The sequence below is a fragment of the Erythrolamprus reginae genome, chromosome 6 (assembly GCF_031021105.1).
Source record: "Erythrolamprus reginae isolate rEryReg1 chromosome 6, rEryReg1.hap1, whole genome shotgun sequence".
NCBI lineage: Eukaryota > Metazoa > Chordata > Lepidosauria > Squamata > Dipsadidae > Erythrolamprus > Erythrolamprus reginae.
Genome location: NC_091955.1, coordinates 3,500,175 through 3,517,237, shown reverse-complemented (window position 1 = coordinate 3,517,237; position 17,063 = coordinate 3,500,175). Strand labels below are relative to the sequence as shown.

At 42.9% G+C, this 17,063-nt stretch overlaps 1 protein-coding gene across 1 annotated transcript in view; it reads right to left on the bottom strand.

Moving 5' to 3' along the window:
- The window catches only part of CACNA2D1 (calcium voltage-gated channel auxiliary subunit alpha2delta 1), a 280,276-nt gene that overhangs the window by 22,347 nt on the left and 240,866 nt on the right, over positions 1 to 17,063 (bottom strand). Inside the window, exons 22-30 of the mRNA XM_070755088.1 lie at positions 13,735 to 13,811; positions 9,333 to 9,393; positions 8,044 to 8,141; positions 6,619 to 6,700; positions 4,947 to 5,009; positions 4,142 to 4,245; positions 2,867 to 2,944; positions 1,121 to 1,188; positions 57 to 101 (exon numbers count right to left, since the gene is read on the bottom strand). Of these exons, the coding sequence (XP_070611189.1) occupies positions 57 to 101; positions 1,121 to 1,188; positions 2,867 to 2,944; positions 4,142 to 4,245; positions 4,947 to 5,009; positions 6,619 to 6,700; positions 8,044 to 8,141; positions 9,333 to 9,393; positions 13,735 to 13,811 (676 nt within the window). The remainder of the gene's footprint in view (positions 1 to 56; positions 102 to 1,120; positions 1,189 to 2,866; positions 2,945 to 4,141; positions 4,246 to 4,946; positions 5,010 to 6,618; positions 6,701 to 8,043; positions 8,142 to 9,332; positions 9,394 to 13,734; positions 13,812 to 17,063) is intronic.

Below are 17,063 nucleotides of genomic sequence, written 5' to 3'. Positions count from 1 at the left end.
CACCCATGTTATTTGGCTTTATTCGACTGAAAGAAATCATCGATTATTTCTCTTACCGGACTGTTCTTTTCACATCCGCAAAGCTCACGCCCACTTTTACACTGGAGAAAAAGTAAATAAGCCTTTATAAAAACATTCCTCCTTAGAAAACAACGAAGACACAATACACGTGGCATTATCCAAGTTGGGAGAGTTCCCCAAGATTAAGCAGATGCTGGACAAAGAAACCCAAACTTTGTTATTTTTACCACACTTATGGAGGAAACCAGGGGTGGGCAGCAGGCAGGACGGTGTGGAACACAGTTCCACCGGCAGAAATGAAGATGTGTGCGCAGCTCCAGCTGATTGGCGGCTGTCACTTCCTGGATTACTGGTCTCGTCTCGTCTCTCCTTTTTTCCCCTGCTGCTGCTGTATCTGTGCTCCTTGCTTTTTTCCTCTTTCCTCCTTTCTGGCCTCGGATGAGTTTCCTTCTCTCCTGCCCAGCTCCCCTCCAGCCTCACACGGCCACCTCCCGCCTGGGGTGCAAGCAGAAGGCATGGGTGGAAGCGGCACTGGTGGCATTTATGCTTCTGGCAGCACCCATTCGCCTAGCTACCCAGCCTGATGTGGGGGGGGGGCAACCCAGGCAGGAGAGTGCGGGAAACACGAAGCAAACTGTCACCCCAGCGAGCGACACTGGTAAGGTTGTAAGTCGAGGACTTAACAGTTCACTTGAACAATGATGATCGCTCAAGCCACTCCCACCTGGTCACTTGGCTGGCAAGTCACTCCTACCCAATCACATGACCATTAAGCCACCCCCACAAAATAAGTCACACCCACAAAATTTTGGCTGCCCATTACTGGTGGAGACCCTAATGTCCAGAACAGAGCAGAACCTTAAACACCCAGAGAGCCATTTAGACCAATTTCCCATAGGAAAAAAAAACACAGGGAGTCACAAAACTCTCATTTGTTTGTTTGTTTGTTTGATCAGATTTCTATGCCCCCCCACCCCCCTCTTTGGACTCAGGGCAACTTGCAGCAAAGAATACAATACACAAAGAAATCTAATATTTATATATACTAAAAATCTCGCTACTTGGAAAAAAACTGGAAGTGAAAAACCATGAAGCTCACCTGATCTTTAGTGGTGATTGTAGTGAAGTTGGTCATCCAGCTGTTCAGGCTGATTTTTACTCCAACAACTGGCAAGAAATATGAGTAGCGTGAGAAAAACCAATGTGCCCCCATGGCAAAATGCTACGCAGAGAGTCTCCGACTTATGAGAGTTCATTGTTTGTTTGAGAAGCTGGGCAGGGCTACATTTGAAGTATAAGACACACCCAGATTCTCACCCTCTTTTTGGGGGGTAAATGTGCGTCTTATACTCTGAAAAATACAGTATCAACCTATGATCCCACATATCAATATAAATCTCTATCTATTTATCTCTATGGCTATCTATCATCTGTCTGTCAGTCTGTCTGTCTATCTAGTGTATCTGTCTATCTCTACTTCTAACATTATATCTGTCATCTACCTACCTTCCTACCTATTTGATCCGATCCTGTCTGTCTGTCTGTCTGTCTGTCTGTCTGTCTGTCTGTCTGTCTGTCTATCTACCTACCAACCTACCTATCTATCTACCTATCTATCTCTATCTCAGATCTATCTACCTACCTACCTACTTACCTACCTACCTATCTATCTCTATCTCAGATATCTCTATCTATCTATCGATCGATCGACCGACCGACCGACCGACCGACCGACCGACCGACCTATCTATCTACCTACCTATCTCTATCTCAGCTCTATCTATCTATCTGTCTGTCTGTCTGTCTGTCTGTCTGTCTGTCTGTCTTTCTGTCTGTCTGTCTGTCTGTCTGTCTGTCTACCTATCTCTATCTCAGCTCTATCTATCTATCTATCTATCTATCTATCTATCTGTCTGTCTATCTGTCTGTCTATCTATCTATCTATCTATCTATCTATCAATCTATCAATCTATCAATCTATCAATCTATCAATCTATCAATCTATCAATCTATCAATCTACCTACCTACCTACCTATCTATCTCTATCTCAGATCTATCTACCTACCTACTACCTACCTATCTATCTATCTATCTATCTATCTATCTCTATCTCAGATCTACCTACCTATCTATCTATCTATCTGTCTGTCTGTCTGTCTGTCTGTCTGTCTGTCTGTCTGTCTGTCTGTCTGTCTATCTATCTATCTATCTATCTATCTACCTACCTACCTACCTACCTACCTACCCACCTACCTACCCACCTACCTACCTACCTACCTATCTCTATCTCAGATCTATCTATCTATCTATCTATCTATCTATCTACCTACCTACCTACCTACCTACCTACCTACCTACCTACCTACCTATCTATCTATCTATCTATCTATCTACCTACCTACCCACCTACCTACCCACCCACCCACCTACCTACCTACCTACCTATCTCTATCTCAGATCTATCTATCTATCTGCCTGCCTGCCTGCCTGCCTGCCTGCCTATCTATCTATCTATCTATCTATCTATCTATCTATCTATCTATCTATCTATCTATCTATCTATCTATCTATCTATCTATATCTATATATCTATATATCTATATATCTATATATCTATATATCTACCTATCTATCTCTATCTCAGCTCTATCTATCTATCTATCTATCTATCTATCTATCTATCTATCTATCTATCTATTATATCTATCTATCTATCTATCCCTCCATCCATCCATCCATCCACCTACCTACCTACCTACCTTCCTACCTACCTACGTACCTCCTGGAAATGCTTTTTCTTTTTTTATTCCATGATCGGAATGTCTTGGTCTCCAGAGTTCCTACCTGCTGGTTTCAGAAGTTTTCCGTTGACGGTGATCTTCACAGCCTTGCTCACCAGGATGCCATCTTCATAGATGCTTCCTGGCGTTTCAGAAAAAAAAGAAAATAGAGTTGACTTGCCATTATTACGTGTTTCTTTACCAATAGCATCGATACTTTTCAATGCGGAATCAATCATTCATCCCCCTTGTTTTGAATTTCAAGACAAGTTTCTATTCCTTGTTTTCCGCTGTTCAGATTATCTCCCCAAAGGCCTTCCTTCTACCCACACCTGTGTTTGAACCCTAAGTAAAAAGGAGTTTGTTACTGAATAGTTTAGTAAGATTTAGGAGGAATCTGTAATGATGATTGCTGTTTGGAGCCTGGAGACTCAACCCACACAAGACGGAGTGGCTGTGGGTGTTACCTCCCAAGGACAATTCCACCTGTCCGTCCATCATCCTGGGGGGGAACTACTGACCCCCTCGGAGAGGGTTCGCAACTTGGGCGTCCTCCTCGATCCACAGCTGACATTGGAACATCATCTTTGGGCTGCGGCGAGGGGGGCGTTTGCCCAGGTTCGCCTGGTGCACCAGTTGCGGCTTGCTTATTCATTCATTCATTCATTCATTCATTCATTCATTCATTCATTCATTCATTCATTCATTCGATTGATATGCCGCCCCTCTCCATGGACTCGGGGCAGCTAACAACAGTGATAAAAAGCAGCATGTAACAATCCAATACTAAAACAACTAAAAACCCTTATTATAAAACCAAACATACATACAAACATACCATGCATAATTTGTAGAGGCCTAGGGGGAAAGAATATCTCAGTTCCCCCACGCCTGATGGCAGAGGTGGGTTTTAAGGAGCTTATGAAAGGCAAGGAGGGTGGGGGCTATTCTAATCTCTGGGGGGAGTTGGTTCCAGAGGGCCAGGGCCGCCACAGAGAAGGCTCTTCCACTGGGTCCCGCCAAACGACATTGTTTAGTTGACAGTACTCGGAGAAGGCCCACTCTGTGGGACCTAACTGGTCGCTGGGATTTGTGCGGCGGAAGGCGTCGTAGTTCTGAGTAGAGTAGAGTAGAGTAGAGTAGAGTAGAGCAGACCAGAGCAGAGTAGAGTAGAATAATAGAATTATTTATTGGCTAAGGTGATTGGACACACTAGGAATTTGTCTTTGGTGCATATGCTCTCAGTATATTGAAATATACAATACACACACACACATGTATATTAGAACTTGCATTGCCCAAAGAAGATTGTGAATATTCTGAGCGCCCAGCGACTTACGGTTGAAGAATGGAGCTGTGAAGATATAATTTTCATTATCTAAACTCCTTTTGTAGAAGCTCTGTTCGTAGGTTTCTGCATTTTCTGTCCAATATTCGCCTGCACTAAACATAAGACACGGACATTAATTTTGTAATTGTAATTCATTGGGGGACATCTTGTTTGTTTGTTGGCATTTGTTTGTTTGTTGAAAAGAAGGATAAAAGATGGAAAGAAGAGAGGAGGAAGGGAAAGAAGAGAGAAAGATGAAGAGAAGGTAGGGGTGAAGAGAGGAGAGGAGAAGATAAAAGAAGAAGGAAAGGAAGGATACAAGAAGAAAGGGAGAGGAGAAGATAATAGGAGAAACAAAAGAAGGATAAAAGAAGGAAAGAAGATAAAAGAAGAAGGAAAGAAGGATAAAAGAAGAAGGAAAGAAGGATAAAAGAAGAAGGAAAGAAGGATAATAGAAGAAGAGGAGAGGAGAAGATAACAGAAGAAAGAAAAGAAGGATAAAAGAAGGAAAGAAGATAAAAGAAGAAGGAAAGAAGGATAAAAGAAGAGGAGAGGAGAAGATAACAGAAGAAAGAAAAGAAGGATAAAAGAAGAGGAGGAGAGGAGAAGATAAAAACATCAAATCACTTTTTAGAGGAAAATGATCCCAACTAAGTTGTTGTATGCAGGAAAATCCAATGATTCCATTATCCCAATATTTTAATTGTTCATCCCCAAGGTTGTCAGTGGGACCTTGCAGGAATTCTGGCCTCAGATCAGGTGTTGGAGTACCTGAGCAAACTCACCACTTCTGAAGATTAAGTGACCCTCTTACCTCTTGGGATATACTCTAGTGATCCCGCCATCCGTAGCTACGAAGCGTGCCGTGATTCCCTCTCTGCGAAGAGAAAGATTTTGATCAACATCAATTAAGATTCTCCAAAGCACCTGAGGATAGAACAAGAAGCAATGGGTGGAAACTAAACAAGGAGAGAAGTAACTTAGAACTAAGGAGACATTTCCTGACAGTTGGAACAATTAACCAGTGGAACAGCTTGCCTCCAGAGGTTGTGAATGCTCCAACAGTGGAGGTTTTAAAGAAGAGGTTGGATAACCATCTTGTCTGAAGGAGTGTAGGGTTTTCTGCCTAAGCAAGGGGTTGAGCTAGAACAGGGGGAGGCAAAATTGGCTCTTCTATGACTTGTGGACTTCAACTCCCAGAATTCCTCAGCCAATCATGCTAGCTCAGGAATTCTGGGAGTTGAGGTCCACATGTCATAGAAGAGCCAATTTTTCCTACCCCTGGACTTGAAGACCTCCAAGGTCCCTTCCAACTCTGTCATTATTATTATTATTATTATTATTATTATTATTATTATTATTATTATTATTATTATTATTATTATTATGTCAGTACAACACAGCAAACAAGATCACTATGCTGGATTTCGTATTTCATCCGCAGTTGGGCGCTTCCCAAGCACCTAGGACTGTGTGATGTAGCGGTGAATTATGTTTGCCGATCCCAGTAAAGCGGCCTTTTGCAATTGACAGATGGAGATTTTGTCAATTCCGATGGTTTTCAAATGTCCGCTGAGATCCTTTGGCACTGTGCCCAGCGTGCCAAGTACCACTGGGACCATTTTCACGGGCTTATGCCAGAGTCGTTGCAGCTCAATTTTTAGATCTCCGTATTTCACTAATTTCTCTAGCTGCTTCTCCTCAATTCTGCTGCCTCCTGGGATTGTGATGTCGATGATCCATACTTTCTTTTTCTCCACGATCACAATGTCTGGTGTGTTATGTTTCAAAATTCAGTCAGTCTGAAGTTGGAAGTCCCACAGTAGTTTTGCTTGCTATTATTATTATTATTATTATTATTATTATTATTATTATTATTATTACTATTATTATCATCATCATCATCATCATCATCATCATCATCATCATCATGTCAGTACAACACAGCAAACGAGATCACTATGCTGGATTTCGTATTTCATCACCAGTCGGGCGCTTCCCAAGCACCTAGGACTGTGTGATGTAGCGGTGAATTATGTTTGCCGATCCCAGTCAAGCGGCCTTTTGCAATTGACAGATGGAGATTTTGTCAATTCCGATGGTTTTCAAATGTCCGCTGAGATCCTTTGGCCCTGCGCCCAGCGTGCCAAGTACCACTGGGACCACTTTCACTGGCTTATGCCAGAGTCATTGCATGTTATTATTATTATTATTATTATTATTATTATTATTATTATTATTATTATTAGTAGTAGTAGTAGTAGTAGTAGTAGTAGTAGTATAAAAGAAGAATAGGCCAGGATTCTTGAGAGCTTATTTAGAATGTTCCTCTCAAGCAGAACAATACACTTGTAGATTCTTTGTCTTACCATGTTATTTATTTTTGACTTGATTATTCAATCAGTACGTTCTAATGTGATAGAATCAGGGTTCAGAAATAATAAAGCAATTCATGGTCTGGAGTAGGGGAAGAGAAGAATACTCACGGGTTCTGCTTACTCCAGTAATTCTGGACCAGGTCACTTGTGAAGCCCGCATCCAACAAAGCTCTCAACACCATGCTATTGCCTACCATGAAAAAAGAGGGGAGGGGAGGTGGGGAGAAGATAAAAGAAGGAAAGGAGAAGAGAGGAGAAGATAAAAGAAGGAAAGGAAAGGAAAAAGGAGAGGAGAAGATAAAAGAAGAAAGAAAAGAAGGATAAAAGAAGGAAAGCAGAGGATAAGATAAAAGATGAAGGAAAGGAAGAATAAAAGAAGGAGAGAAGGAAAGAAGGAAAGGAAGGATAAAAGGAGAGGAAGGGAGAAGATAAAAGATGAAGGAAAGGAAGGATAAAAAAGGGAGAGAAGAATAGAAGATAAAAGAAGAAAATGAAGGATAAAAGAGGGAGAGAAGAATAGAAGATAAAGAAGGAAAGGAAGGATAAAAGAATGAAAGGAGAAGAGAGAAGATAAAAGAAGGAAAGGAAAGGAAAAATAAGGAGAGGAGAAGATAAAAGAAGAAAGAAGATAATGATAAAAGAAGAAGAGAAGATAAAAGAAGGGAAGGAATGATAAAAGGAAAGGAGAAGATAAAAGAAGAAGAAAAGGAAGGATAAAAGAGAGAAAGACGATAAAAGGGGGAAGGGAAAGAACAGAGAAAGATGAAGAGACGGTAAGGGTGAAGTCACAAGAGGAGAGGATAAAATAAGAAGGATGGATAAAAGAAGAAATGGGAATAGAGGAAGAGGAAGTGAGAGGAAGGAGAAAGGGAAAGAACAGAGAAAGATGAAGAGAAGGTAGGGGTGAAGAGAGGAGAGGATAAAAGAAGAAGGAAAGGAAAGATAAAGGAAGGAAATAAGAAGAGAGGAGGAGGGAGGAAAGGAAAGGAAGGAGGAAGGGAAAGAGCAGAGAAAAGGGAAGAGAAGGGAGGAGTGAAGAGAGGAGAGGGGAAGATAAAAGAGAAAGGAAAGGAAGGATAAAAGAAGGAAAGGAATAATAAAACAAGAAAAGGAGAAGAGAAGAGGAAGAGAAAGGAAGGAAGGAGGAAGGGGAAAAAGAGAGAAAAGGAAAGAGAAGGGAGGAGTGGAGAGAGGAGAAGGGAAGATAAAAGAGAAAGGAAAGGAAGGATAAAAGAAGGAAAGGAATAATAAAACAAGAAAAGGAGAAGAGAAGAGGAAGAGAAAGGAAGGAAGGAGGAAGGGGAAAAAGAGAGAAAAAGGAAGAGACGGGAGGAGTGGAGAGAGGAGCAGAGAGAATTGTTTATTTATGCACTGCTAATAAATCCCTAGCAAAGGAAACATGATTGGCAAGGTCTTGATCTATCTATCTCAGAACCTTCTCGCTTGTTTGATTCCAGTACATGTGTTTGAATTAAATTGCTGAGCCTTCAGTGCTACTGTCAGAGGGCAATTGATTGAAAAGGCCATACTTACAAGAAGGGTTTTCAGGTGAATACTGATCCATAAATTCAATGAAATTCTGAAGAAATACAGTATTATTGTCTGTTATTTTCACTGTGCTACAGTAGTCCCTAAAAAAAAGTTAATGAAAAGATGAAATTTTCACCCCAATGTCAACTGGGCAATCTGCTATCATATCAACCCTAGTCCTTTTCTTCATTAAACTAGCCATGCCCAGTTCCTGCAGCCCTTCTTTATATATTTTAGCCTCCAGTCCCCTAATCCTCTTTGTCGCTCTTCTCTGCTCTCTTTCTAGAGTCTCAACATCCTTTTTGCATCATTGGCTGCAATATTTATTCCTAAACTATCCCTTAATTCAGTAGGGACTTAATCTTGACTAAGACAACACAGTATCAACAGTAGAGGCCTTCAAATTTCTAGGTTCTATCATATCTTGAGACTTAATGTGGTCACCTAACATCAAAAAGTCATCAAAAAAGCAGAACAAAGAACGTTCTTTCTGCACCAACTCAAGAAGCTCAAACTGCCCAAGGAGCTGCTGGTCCAGTTCTACAGAGGAATCATTGAGTCTGTCATCTGCACCTCTATCACTGTCTGGTTTGGTGCTGCAACCCAACAAGACCGACACAGACTTCAGAGGAGAATCAGAACTTCAGAAAAAAACAATTGTTGCCAACCTGCCTTCTGTTGAGGACCTGTAGACCTGTAGACTATTGAGGACCTGTAGACCTGTAGACTGCACGACTCAAAAAGAGGGCCGTGAAAATATTTACTGACCCTTCGCATCCTGGACATGAACTGTTTCAACTTCTACCCTCAAAACGTTGCTACAGACAACTTCACACCAAGACAACTAGACACAAGAAGAGTTTTTTTCCCCAATGCCATCACTCTGCTAAACAAATAATTCCCTCAACACTGTCAAACTATTTACTAAGCCTGCACTACTATTACTACTAGTTTTCCCCCATCATATCATCCATTTCCTCCCACTTATGACTTTATAACTTGTATCCTTACGAATTTTATTAATATTGATGGTTTCCACATTGCTTATTTGACCCCTATGACCATCATTAAGTGTTGGACCTCATGATTCTTGACAAATGTCTCTTTTTCTTTTATGTACACTGAGAGCTTATGCACAAAAGACAAATTCCTTGTGTGTCCAATCACACTTGGCCAATAAGGAATTCTATATTCTATCGATTAGGTAGCCCTATTTCCCCCCCAGAAGTAGTTACTCCATCAATCAAGAGATATTATTTAATACTTGACAACACCAAGCAAGAATCACCAACCTGGGTGCTAAAAATGTATATCCAAATTCGTCAAAGGATTCTCGCTTGAGAGATGCAATAACTGCAGAAAGAAAAGCAACAGATTTAAATGAGACGGCACTTGATTGACAGGCGAAAAATGTTTAACCTCAAAAACACCTGGATGAATTCCACATTTAATTCCACAGATGATGTAAGGCACCATGGCGAAGTCTTCGCAGACAATCCAGATGAAATACAACCGTATTCCTAGTGATTATAAGTCAAGATCCACGTTTTCGCATTAGATGTGGAATAGATCCAGTTATAAGAGAGCAACTTAGGAAAAAAACAAGCACAGTCTAAAAGTATTGCAAACTTAAAAGTGAGCTGTCGGAGGCTGTCGATTGAATTCAGAGATTCGGGCCAATGGGTGAAGAAATGGGTGTGTTGCGATGTCACAATGCGAGCCCTGCCCTTAAGCCAGCTATACAAAGGAAACAGAATGAGCACTGTGACATCACAACAGCCCTTTTAACCACTCGCAATTGTGGGGTGTCGAATGCCTGACGCATGCCTCGTAGCGAACACGTAGCGATTGAAAACTACATGGAGGAAAGTGGCAAAAAATGGGCCCTTGACTCAATTTATTGGACCGCCGTCATCGCATTTCAAGATTGCTTAAAAATGCATTGTAAAGACCAGAAATAAAATGAATATTGTTTGCAAAACAGCAAATAAAGGCGTGAACACGCGAGGATCGGAGGGTGACAAGACTTTGAAACACAAAAAATGGGACAAGAGTTTGCGATGTCATTTTAGACACGTTTAGTCTATATATTTTTTTAATGACTCAATAGTACCCAACGGGCTTTGGTGGTCAATGGGTGGTGGTGGTGGGGAACCCTTTGGAGATGAGTAGAAAGCGTAGCAGCCGAAAGGAAAAAAGAAAAAAAAGAAACACAAATGGCAAACGTCAACAACAAAGTACGGAGGGAAATTAGCAACGAGAATGTTATATACTTGCCCTTTTGGACTGTGATTATCCATCAGAAAGAGAAGGCAAGGAAGCAGGAAAAAAAAAACCCAGGGTAAAACAAAAGGTGTCACAAGCCAATATTTTATTCAACTAGCCCCAGTGAATAAAAATATTGTGGCAGAGAGAGAGAGAGAGAGCAAGAGAGTGGGGGACGAGGGAGGGAGAAATGGGTGGAGGGAGAGAGGGAGAAAGAGGGAGAGGGAGGGGGAGAGGGAGAGGGAAAGGGAGAGAGAAATAGGGAGAGGGAGGGAGAGAGGGGGAGGAGAGGGAGAAAGAGAGGGGGAGAGAGAGAGACGGAGAGGGGACAGAGAGGGGGAGAGGGAGGAGAGGGAGAAAGAGGGAGAGGGAGGGGGAGAGGGAGAGGGAAAGGGAGGGAGAAATAGGGAGAGGGAGGGAGAGAGGGGGAGGAGAGGGAGAAAGAGAGGGGGAGAGAGAGAGACGGAGAGGGGACAGAGAGGGAGAGAGGGAGGAGAGGGAGAAAGAGGGAGAGGGAGGGGGCGAGGGAGAGGGAAAGGGAGGGAGAAATAGGGAGAGGGAGGGAGAAAGGGAGAGGTGAGAGAGAGAGGGAGGAGAGGGAGAAAAAGGGAGAGGGGAGAAAGAGGGAGAGGGAGAAAGAGAGGGGAGAGAGAGAGATGGGGAGAGGGAGAAAGGGGAGGGAGAGAGGGAGAGGGAAAGGGAGGGATAAATAGGGAGAGGGGAGAGAGAGGGGGAGGAGAGGGAGAAAGAGAGGGGGAGAGAGAGAGAGACGGAGAGGGGAGAGGGGGGGGGAGAGGGAGGAGAGGGAGAAAGGAGAGGGAGTGAGAGAGGGAGAGGGAAATGGAGGGCGAAATAGAGAGAGGGAGGAAGAAAGAGAGGGAGAGGTGAGAGAGAGAGGGAGGAGAGGGAGAAAGAGGGATAGGGGAGAAAGAGGGAGAGGGGAGAAAGAGGGAGAGGGAGAAAGAGAGGGGAGAGAGAGAGATGGGGAGAGGGAGAGGGAGAAAAGGGAGGGAGAAATAGGGAGAGGGGAGAGAGAGGGGGAGGAGAGGGAGAAAGACAGGGGGAGAGAGAGAGATGGAGAGGGGAGAGAGAGGGGGAGAGGGAGGAGAGGGAGAAAGGAGAGGGAGGGAGAGAGGGAGAGGGAGAGGGAAATGGAGGGCGAAATATGGAGAGGGAGGAAGAAAGAGAGGGAGAGGTGAGAGAGAGAGGTAGGAGAGGGAGAAAGAGGGAGTGAGGGAGAGAGAGGGAGATAGAGAGGGAGAGGGAGTAAAGAGGGAGAAAGAGGGATGGGGAGGGAGAGAAAGAAAGAGAGAGAGAGAGAGAGAGATCACAGGTTCAGTTTTTGTACAGCTGTATTCTGGAGGAAAACAACAACAACAGCAGCAACAACAACAACAACAACAGTATTTCTGAAAGTTTGGCGCATGTTTTGTGGTCAAGCATTTTTCTTAACAAACAGAATTGACATTGCTGAATGAAAAATTTGTCCCGCAAGCTTTGACTTGTTTTACGACATTGCACGCCCCATTTCTGAAGTGAATCACTTGCAGTTGTTCAAATAGTGACACCGGTCATTCAGTGAGTGGAGCTTCCCCCTTGATGTTGCTGATCATGACAAATTGACAAACCGTCACAAATCTGAACCAGTTACATCAAGAACGTCCATCCCGTGACCACTGGACTACCGCTGGAGTGGCCATAAGAGTGAAAAACAATAATGTCCCTTTTTTCCAGTGCCGTTGTTTACCTGCCTATACCATTGATGGTGAACCTATGGCACGGGTACCAAAGGTGGCACGCGGAGCCATATCTGCTGGCACAAATGCCGTTGCCATAGCTGATCTCCAACTTCGCATGTGTGTGCCGGCCAGCTGATTTTTGGCTTGCACAGAGGCTCTGGGAGGATGTTTTTGGTTTGCAGAGAACCTCCGGGGTAATGGAGGAGGGCATTTTTACCCTCCCCTGGCTCCAAGGAAGCCTTTGGAGCCTGGGGAGGGCGAAACACGGGCCTACTGGGCCCACCGGAAGTTGGGAAACAGGCCATTTCCGGCCTCCAGAGAGCCTCCAAGGGGCAGGGGAAGCTGTTTTTGCCCTTCCCAGGCATTGAATTTTGGGTGTGAGCACTTGCGCATGTGTGATAACAGACGCCCACGCTCTTTCGGCACCCAAGGAGAAAAAGGTTCACCATCACTGACCTATACTCCTATATTTATATTGCGGTGATTTCTGCAGACTATCTAATGGGGAAACCCATTCTCAAAAGTTTTAAGCCCTACAACATTCATCGGATCATCTTATTTTACAACATGCAGGGAAATAAATTCTGCACATACATAAAAAAAGTGTGGCAGAGATTAATATTCCCTTGATCATAACCAGGGAAGGATTCCCTGTCGCCGGCGCTCCCGGTGACTGGTGTGGACGTGTCCGGTGTGCGCAGGGGAGTGCATCTGGCATGCGCGCATGCGTGGGCATAAGATTTATCTTCTACACATGCACAGGAAGCAAAATCTCACACGAGGACACTACACTTGCATAATTGGCAAAATCTTGTGTCTGTGAGCTTCCTCGGGTAAGAGTTTGCTTCCCGCGCATGCACAGAAGCCTAATCTTGTGCCGGCGCATGTACACATGTTGGGGATGGGGACATACATGTGCATCTCCATTTTTTCTAGCGGGACGACATTTCGGACCGTCCATGCTGCTACCCGATACTGATCGCAACCCACTTTTTTGCCGACAGTTTCGGCACTTGGTGCCAAAAAGGTTAACCGTAAGGTAACAGAACGTATTGTACATGGGTAGAGAGTCCCACACAGCGGCGGGCTATGAGCTGGAATGCTAAATTGCGCTCGCCACCATGGCTCGTAAGTTCTTGCAGGACCAGCGCGATTTTATTTATTTATTTATTAGATTTGTATGCCGCCCCTCTCCGAAGGCTAACAACAATAAAGAAGACAATGTAACAAATCTAATATTAAAAACAATCTAAAAAACCCCAATTTAAGAGACCAATCATACAAACAGGCATACCATGTATAAATGTATAAATGCATCTGTGGAGAAAGCAAAATCGTGCACGAAACCGCAGGTGTGCACGTGTCTCGGCATGCACAGAAGCAAAAAAACATCACCGAAATACGGGCGCACCTGCGGTACTGTGCGCGATTTTGCTTCCTCCACAGGTGCAGTAGCAAAATCGCGTAGGCCCCGCAAGAACTTACGAACCGTGATGGCGAGCGCAATTTAGCGTTCCGTATCATAACCCACTACTGGTCCCACAAAGTCTTGAGAAATCATTGCGGTAGCATTGGGGGTACATCACAAAGAGCATTAGTGAATTTCAAAATGCTGTGTTTAAAAAAAGGCAGAATCCTTGTCACTGGGACAAAACAGCTAGCCGAGGGGAAAGTTTTCACAGTTACTTACACTTTGCCTGAGTTAAGGTTTCATTAATCTTGGCTTTAATATAGTAAAAGCTGTAGGATGGTAACACCAAAGCCAAACTGTGAAAGAAACCAAACAATTATAATCACGGAATAATCCAATATTCATTTGAGATTTAACAGCATTTCCCCCATCTTAGAGGTAAACTTGACAACTACGGGCGGGTGGTTTGATGGAATGCTCTTATTTGGTCAATTACTTCCCGGAGTCTATCACTTTCATTTCTCCCTTATCTAACATTCTTTTTATTCCATCAATTCCTTCCCATGGACTTTTTATTGTTTTCACTTCTTCCTTATCTAATGCTGTTTTGACTCTGTCAATTTCTTCCCAGACTCTGTTTATCAATTTCACTTCTTCCTTATTTATCACTTATTACTCTGTCAATTCCTTTCAAGATTCTCTTTATCACTTTCATTTGTTCTTTATCTAACACTGTTTTTACTCTGTCAATTCCTTCCCACAGACTGTTTATCAATTTCACTTCTTCCTTATTTAGCACTTTTTATTCTATCAATTCCTTCAGTGCTGACCGGCTCAAGGTTGACTCAACTTTCCATCCTTCGGAGGTGGGTAAAATGAGGACCCAGATTGTTAGGGGCAAGAGGTTGACTCTATAAACAGCTCAGAGAGGGCTGTAAAGCACTGTAAAGTGGTATATAAACAGAAGTGGGTCTGTACCGGTTTGAACTGAACCGGTAATGACCTGCTGGCGACATCACGATGACATCACGGAACTTGTTTGGTTGGTGCCATGGGCACCACCATCTTATTTTTTTTAAAAAAGCTTGATTTTTTTTTCTTCTGAGCATGTGCAGGTAAGTTAGGAAGGAAGGGAGGGAGGAAAGGAGGAAGGAAGAGAGGGAGGAAAGGAGGGAGGGAGGGAGGAGCCATGGTGGCACAGTGGTTAGAATGCAGTATTGCAGGCTAATTCTCTGCTAGTTGTCAACAGTTTGATTCTCACCAGCTCAAAATTGACTCAGCCTTCCATCCTTCTGAGATTGATAAAATGAGGAGCCAGATTGTTGGGGGCAAGAGGCTGACTTTGTAAACTGTTTAGTGACTGCTATTGAGCACTGTGAACATAAGAACATAAGGACATAAGAAGAGCCATGCTGAATCAGGCCAAAGCCCATCGAGTCCAGCATTCTGTATCACACAGTGGCCCACCAATTGTCCATGAGGATCTTGAGCAGAAAGAGAAGGCAAGACCCTCCCTTTCCCTTGACCCCCAACAAATGGTACTAAAGGGAATCCTGCCTGCTTCAACCAACATAGAGGCAGCACTTGGACATCCTTTTCGATAACCACCGATACACTTGGCATCCATGAATCTGTCTAATCCTGCTTTGAAGCTCTCCAGGCTGACAGCTGTCACGACCTCTTCTGGAAGTGAATTCCATAAACCAACGACCCTCTGGATGAAGAAATATTTCCCTTGATTTGTCCTCACTTTCTTACCTATGAGCTTTAGGGAGGGCCCCCTCGTCCTAGTATTGTGTGATAGAAGAAAGATTTTTTCTCTATCCATCTTTTCTATCCCATGCATGATTTTATACCCTTCGATCAAGTCACCCCTTCAACGCCGCCTTTCAAGGCTGAAGAGACCAAGGCGTTGCAACCTGGTTTCCTAAGGGAGGGGCTCCATTCCCTTGATCCTTCTTGTGGCCCTTTTTTGCACCTTTCCCAGTTCCATTATATCCTTCTTGAGGTGCGGTGACCAGAACTGTACAGTTCAACAGTACAACTGTACACCAGAACTGTACACTGTGAAGCGGTATATAAGTCTAAAGACTATTGCTATATTCTGCAAGACTGATTTTCTCTGGTTCTTTAGGAGATCTGCACGAAGCAATGCCAGAAGTGATTGCTGGATAGCTGAATTGGCCATTCAGATGTGTGACCACTGCCGTACCCCCTTGCAAATTTTACTTATAATTATGTAAATTGCGCCCATATGTTTACTTATTTCTGTGGTGTTCTCATGGTATGCTAAATAAATAATAATATTCCCGAAGCGGGAAAAAAATGCAAGGAGTTTTGAATTGGGTGGCATTGCTCCGAGGCGTAATTAAAACATAACTAATTTGTATATCTAAACAAGGCAGTGAAAGATCGAAAACAGCCTCGGAGATTAGAGCCTCTTTTCAAAATCATGTTTAAATCATGAATATTTTACGTCCTCTTGGGTTTGGCCACCGTTTTATTACTGTGGGATGCTTATCGTTTTAATATTTCCTGCGATAACCGCTGAAATTAGCATTAAGAAGAAACTATAGAGTCCTGAACCGTAAATTTTGTCTTTACCATTACAGTTGTCGCTTAATCTGCTGAAAGAAGAATTATTAATTATCTAGTGGCATCTTTGTCACTAACATTTTGCCAAGAGAAATCAGGGAGCTTTTCCTTTCTGGGTTTTAAAAAATGGAACTAATTGAAAACACTATAATTGTGTGCATAAATATGCCTGTTGCCTGGAGGCTCCCGGGAGAGTTCGCGGCTATTGTTTTTCCAAATTCAAAAGAGCTTTTGGAAATATTGGGGCAGAAATATGATCTATGCTAAGCAGCGTTGAGAAAGGGAGAGCAATAAGTCAGGGAGAAATTGCTGTTTACCATTCCGAGCGAGGAAACGGGAAACAACGGTTGCTAACGAGCAAACGTCAGCATTAACTTTGGAGAGAAATGAGCCACGCGACCGGTTCATTGTTTCAACTGCAGCAGGATGATCCATCACCAGAAGTGTTGATGAGAAAGAGTCTCTATTTAAATACATTTTATTTATGTATGTATGTATGTATGTATGTATGTATGTATGTATGTATGTATGTATGTATGTATTGGATTTATATGCCACCCCTCTCCGCAGACTCGGGGCAACTAACACTGCATGCCTAAAAGGGTTGTATCTTTTTTGTAAAGTGGTGACCAAAACTGTCAGCAATATTTTTCACATGATTTAGATTCTATGTCTCGCTTTTTACAACCAAAGATTAATTAATAGATGGTGATTAATAAATATTTGAATGAGTAATGAAAAAAAAATCAGATAAAGGCTGCACCTAGATGCCTGGGATAGCATCTTTGGTGCTCCTGGAATAAACTTATCTCTATGATCAGGAGAAATTCTCCTCGCTCTCTACCTTTTGAAAAGTTTAGGGGGAAAGGAAGATGAGGACTAAAGAGGAATTTAGAGAAACATTATCCAGTATCCTTAGGGAAGGATTAAATATTCACAGAACTTGCACCAGGCACCCTAAAATCATTTTCCAAATAAACTTTTCCAAAGACAAATGGGTTACACGAATCCCA